Source organism: Macrobrachium nipponense, chromosome 28, assembly GCF_015104395.2.
Source record: "Macrobrachium nipponense isolate FS-2020 chromosome 28, ASM1510439v2, whole genome shotgun sequence".
NCBI lineage: Eukaryota > Metazoa > Arthropoda > Malacostraca > Decapoda > Palaemonidae > Macrobrachium > Macrobrachium nipponense.
In genome coordinates this window covers 16,779,654-16,785,416 of record NC_087217.1, presented here as the reverse complement: position 1 = coordinate 16,785,416, position 5,763 = coordinate 16,779,654, and the positions used below count along the sequence as shown (strand labels likewise).

The 5,763-nt window shown below is 39.1% G+C and overlaps 1 protein-coding gene across 2 annotated transcripts; it reads right to left on the bottom strand.

Moving 5' to 3' along the window:
* Positions 1-2,368: 2,368 nt before the first annotated feature.
* LOC135201470 (actin-like) lies at positions 2,369-5,461 on the bottom strand. 2 transcript variants are annotated; one of them, XM_064230447.1, is made up of 2 exons: positions 5,305-5,461; positions 2,369-3,609 (listed from the first exon to the last, which is right to left on the bottom strand). In XM_064230447.1, the coding sequence occupies exon 2, from the start codon at positions 3,581-3,583 to the stop codon at positions 2,450-2,452; it is 1,134 nt and encodes a 377-aa protein (XP_064086517.1). In that variant the 5' UTR covers positions 3,584-3,609; positions 5,305-5,461; the 3' UTR covers positions 2,369-2,449. The 2 variants fall into 2 exon arrangements, with proteins under 2 accessions (XP_064086517.1, XP_064086516.1); XM_064230446.1 differs by lacking the exon at positions 5,305-5,461 and adding an exon at positions 5,020-5,175.
* Positions 5,462-5,763: the final 302 nt, after the last annotated feature.

The window sequence follows — 5,763 nt, the reverse complement described above, 5'->3', positions numbered from 1 at the left end:
GGCTTTCTCTAGAGTAGAGTTTGCTATATAATAATGTTGAAGCATTGCGCACTGAAGGTCTGTAAAATAGGATTTTATGGCTGACATAACATATTAATAAGCTGAAACATAGAAATAAAAAGTCAAGATATGTTGGGATTGCAAGGCTCCCAGTGATATTCCCCGCTGAGGAGGTCCGTAAGACTCGAGAACGCTCGCCGTATGAGTCACCTTCCCAGAAACCAATAATGATAATAATAATAATACAGGTTTTATTGAAAATTATGGCTATTTCAGCTGCATTTATTTTGCATAGAAGTTTATGGCTTCTTCTTATTACTGACTTTTCTTCTGTACTCAAGTTGGCTATTAAAACGTCAAATGGGGGATTCATGTCAAAAACATGGTATTTGTCAAATTGAATATGTTATACAAAATGCAGTAAAAAATTTCAATAAAACCTGTATTAATCAAAGTCTTCTTCCAGCAAATAATAATAATAATAATAATAATAATAATAATAATAATAATGACAAATGCTCAAGCACACAGACAGTTTATTACTATATCTACAGCTATCGTTAGATCCAGAAAACAAAAAGACGTAGCAGCAAACATCCCGAATTTTTTCAAAAAAGAAAACGAACGTGTTTATGCTCTCCCGGTCAGTAACAACATGAATGAGCTGAACAGGTGACACATTTTAGAAACGGCTTTAGCGGACGCCAAGGCTCATTTCTCCGGTGTTTGTTGACAACGAACCTCTCGCTGCATACGTCGCGGTTTTCAGTTAGTTTTTTTTTTTTCATTTTTTTTTATGGTATTATTTCTGTCACGTATTTCTTCGGATATTTCCTTTGGTTGCGTCATCTCTTTTTCTTTTATCGGAATATCTGCATGATATTTGCTTTCCCATATTAGAAGCAAATTCTATTTAAGGTTTGCTAGGTACGGTTTTAAGCCAAATGCAAGGATACTATAAAAATGATATTTCGAAAAAAAAAATAACCTATAAGAAAAGTCATCTGTCGTCGGCCACTCAGGGTTGCTTAGTAGATGCTGCACCTAGTCATGAATGAAATGTTAGAAAATAAGATAAATCTGCGACAGAAATATTTTAACATATATGGTATACACTACGTATGATGAATATATAAATGTTTTCGTTGATGCGCATACGCAAATTATTCATGCATAAGTTACCAGGCTGGCTTTTCATCTATAAACGAATAGCTTGAAACGATCGAAGGTTGGTCAATAGTTGTTTTTTCTAATTCTTACTGAATGATGGGCAAACCAGCCAGAAACATGAAATATTTAAGTGGTTAATAGTAGCTCTAATCAAGTACACGAAACAGCCAGTTACGTGACTGTTTATAGATCTAACTCACATCTTGGCAACAAACGTCATCGACCAAGAAAAGTCCCTTTAGTGTCTAAAGAGATTAATCATCTGAAGACATCTTTCTTCATTCATTGTCTGACAAGATACATAAGCAATCCTGGTGAATCATTACTACCGTATGTAAGAATATCTCTCTCTCTCTCTCTCTCTCTCTCTCTCTCTCTCTCTCTCTCTCTCTCTCTCTCTCTCTCTCTCGTACATGGAATATAAGTTAGTTGTTGCTTTTGACGACACTAATTAAGATTGTTATTAGTCTCGTGATGTTCAAAAAAAAAGGACAGATTATTAACATGGCAGGTAACATTTTTACTGAAAAATAGTTCAGTCAACTGAAGTTGTCTTAATACCTTTATATATGTATGAAGTCTATATATAGGGATGAGTTACATTTCTGGGTGCTCGTTCGTGGAGGTTTTCAAAAGAGCATTAGATTTTAACATTTCATCAAAAATATTAGGTATTCTCCTCCATCTACCGTTTCCCATGACTCGTAAAACCTTCCATCTTTTACGATGATAATTTATTGCCTTCTATAGAGCTAAACTTTCTTCCCCCAACCCCGCTCCCCACCCTCTATGTCATGTTTTCTTCTTGCCTGTCTTCAGTATCTATATATAAAAATACTATTTTTTTCATTATTGTTAAAGTATATTTATAACGATTCCCCCGTGGTTGTTTTAAATCTGCTTATATAATTTCCACGAGAGCAATAAATGTGTTAATCAACAACCTGGTATGGCAGGAATTACAGAAAATGTTGGTAAATAGATAAATATCAACCAAGATTTGGCAGATGTTTAGAATAGATTATTGTTCTCCCGTGCCACATTTTTCTTTCGTTCAACGGCTAAATAGTTTTGCAATAAGATGCTGTTTGGTTTGGTAATATGACAGGAAACTAATAGAAAAATATTTGAAAAGGCTTAGCTTTTCTAAAGAACTCTTCAAGACGTTATTCCAGTCAAGGTAGAATAAAACTTTGAGACTATGCCATGTTTTATTACGATCAGAAAACAAACAAAATGTAAAGAATATGAACATAAACAAACTAAAGAGACACTAAGTTTAGAAACATTTTCGGTGAACTATGCCTGGTCCAGACTCTTCGTATTCATCTTTGGTGATCCACATCGCCTGGAAGGTGGACAGAGAAGCTAAGATGGAACCGCCGATCCAGACGGAGTACTTCCTCTCAGGGGGAGCGATGATCTTGATCTTGATGGTGGAAGGAGCCAAAGCAGTGATTTCCTTCTGCATCCTGTCGGCAATACCAGGGTACATGGTGGTACCACCAGACAGCACATTGTTGGCGAACAGATCCTTTCTGATGTCAATGTCGCACCTCATGATGGAGGTGAAAACAGTCTCGTGGACTCCAGCGGATTCCATGCCCAAGAAGGAAGGCTGAAAGAGGGACTCAGGAGCTCGGAAACGTTCGTTTCCAATGGTGATGACCTGACCATCTGGGAGTTCGTAAGACTTGTCGATAGAGCTGGAGGCAGCCGCTGTATTCATCTCGTTTTCGAAGTCTAAGGCGATGTAGCAGAGCTTCTCCTTGATGTCACGGACGATCTCACGCTCAGCGGTGGTGGTGAAGGAGTAGCCTCTCTCGGTCATGATCTTCATCAGGTAAGCTGTGATGTCACGACCAGCGAGGTCTAGTCGAAGTATGGCATGAGGGAGCGCGTACCCCTCATATACTGGAACCATGTGCGTCACACCATCGCCAGAATCACAGACAAGGCCAGTGGTACGTCCTGAGGCATAGAGGGATAAGACGGCCTGGATTGCTACGTACATCGCAGGCATATTGAAAGTCTCGAACATAATCTGCGTCATCTTCTCTCGATTCGCTTTGGGGTTCAAGGGCGCCTCAGTTAGCAGCGTAGGAGACTCCTCGGGAGCGACTCTAAGTTCGTTGTAGAAGGTGTGGTGCCAGATCTTCTCCATGTCGTCCCAGTTCGTGACGATGCCATGTTCGATAGGGTATTTCAGGGTCAGGATGCCCCTCTTGCTCTGGGCCTCATCGCCGACGTAGGCATCCTTCTGACCCATACCGACCATCACGCCCTGGTGTCGGGGACGACCCACTATGGAGGGAAAGACGGCTCGAGGGGCATCGTCCCCGGCAAAGCCAGCCTTGCAAAGACCGGAGCCATTATCACACACGAGAGCAGCTGCTTCCTCGTCGTCACACATTGCGATTTATGCGCTGTAGTTCAGATCTGTCACGAAAAGATTCATATTAACAAATCTTCTTTTACATGTCATCGTGGCAGGTACACTTTATGTACTATATAATTATGCAAGGTTCTCAGGAATAGGGAAATATTATTCGAGATTATTTAAATGTACTTTTTATTTCTCTAATCGACGAACTGTATCCCCACCCTTCGGCAGCATCTTCAGAACTGGATTATAAATCGATATACAGTTCTAATGAAGCCACAGAAAGAGGTGGGGAAACAGTCCGTCGACTAGAAAAAGTAAATGGAAGGAATCTTGAACATTTATTCCTTATTTCTAAGAAATTTTCCAGGAGAGAAAAAGAAGTATAGACTGATCCAAAGAATTGATGAGATTCTAGCATCTGCGAACAATGCCATCATTCAATAGAAAACGTAATATAGTAGATCGGTCATTTTAACTCACTGAAAACCTATAAGCGCTAATGGAGATCCTTTACCGAATTCTCGCGGAGATCTTACGAGCTTTAGTAAAGTAGTGCCTGCCTCAGTAAATCGGTCTCTGAGATTTATCTTGGTTTCGGAAGCTTCTTAAGAGTCCCAAGTCCCTTACGACTCCACAGGTCAAAGTTAGTTTTCCCCTAATCATTTTTAGCGAGTTTATTTGAAGAAATTATAGCAAAGGAGTAGTAATTGCGAGTAATGAATTGTTACAATAATATATCCTTATCATAGTAAGATATGATTAATATATTTTACAATAAGATAAACTGAATTAAAGTAATATATGATTAAAATATTTTGCAATGAGGTAAACTGAATTAATTTTTTCTCTATTAACAGATAATAAAAAATAATTTCTTTCAATTGAAAATTTTAAAAATGAGAAAATGGTAAAGCACCAATATTTTAAATTAAATGTTAATTTCACAGCCTCTGGAACAGATATTTGCATATTAACGCAGTCTTAACCACGAATAATCCTCAATTTCCTTATGTTTGTTATTAATACACCAGACATCGATTTACTTCGGTATTCCCACGTTTCACTTGTCCACAAAATTATAGTATGATAACAGATTTTGATAACAAATTTGGATATCCCTAAGTAGACCACAGACCACAGTATTTTATATCGTATCGCCCTGTTAAAACACTCATTTCTTTAGCCTTGAAATCTCTCACAAAATATAGCTCAAGGGAATTATTTGTCAGTAATGTGCACTGAAAACGTCACTTGATTTATGTTTAATGATTTTGCACTTCACAATTCTGTTTAGAGAAGAAGCAGTATGTATGTATGTGTGTATATATATGTATATATATACATATATATACTATATATATACATACATACATACGTATGTATGTATATATGTATGCATGTATGTATGTATGTACTATGTATAAAAGTAAGCCCTTTCAAAAACCTCAAAGTAAGCGACTTACACGGAGAGGGAGCACTGGTCTAATGTTGATTCTTATGACGAACTAGTATTATGAAGCGTCACCACCCACTTTATATATACAGGTAAGGCCATACCTCCCCTCACCCTTGGAAAACAGTGGGCCGCGTCTCCTCGCCAAATTTCTTTTATGGATAAAAATGGGTTTCCTTTGATAGATATTTACCTTAAATGACTTTTGCAAAATGCCGGGTGCTCAGACTTTCGTGCAGTCTGCGAAAATGAATATGTAGATAACTGGGAAATATTATAGATTCAGTGGACTTACTGCAGTGCAGAAGGGAGGGGCAACGCCCCTGCCTTCCTTACAAGGATTTCGGCGACGATACGAAGGAACTGGGTCCAAGCCAAAAACGAGACGTTTGGGAGGGGATGTCTGTGTTATAAGCGTAATGCCCTCCAAAAGGGAATCGTGCTTCTATGCCAGTACCCCGACATTTATTCACCAGCCTCCCTCCCCTGGCAACTTCCGCTTATCCCCCAAGACACCTTATATCCTCCATAGACCCCCCAACCCCTTCTCCCAAACCCCAGTGCATCACAAGAAACGGCCCCCTTTTGTCGTGTATCCGTGGGGGCGCAAAACTTCACAACGTCGCTTCAAGAAAGGGGTTAAAAACATTGCTGTTTTTTAACTTGGACGTTGTTATGGCGAGAAACCAAGTGATGGCAAGCTTGTAAGTGGCTCCTTCTGTATTGTGTTACCGTGCGCCTCTCACCCTCTCAG

Bases quoted from the DNA above. Each gene is read 5' to 3' on its own strand.
- LOC135201470 (XM_064230447.1), bottom strand. From the start codon at position 3,583: ATGTGTGACGACGAGGAAGCAGCTGCTCTCGTGTGTGATAATGGCTCC.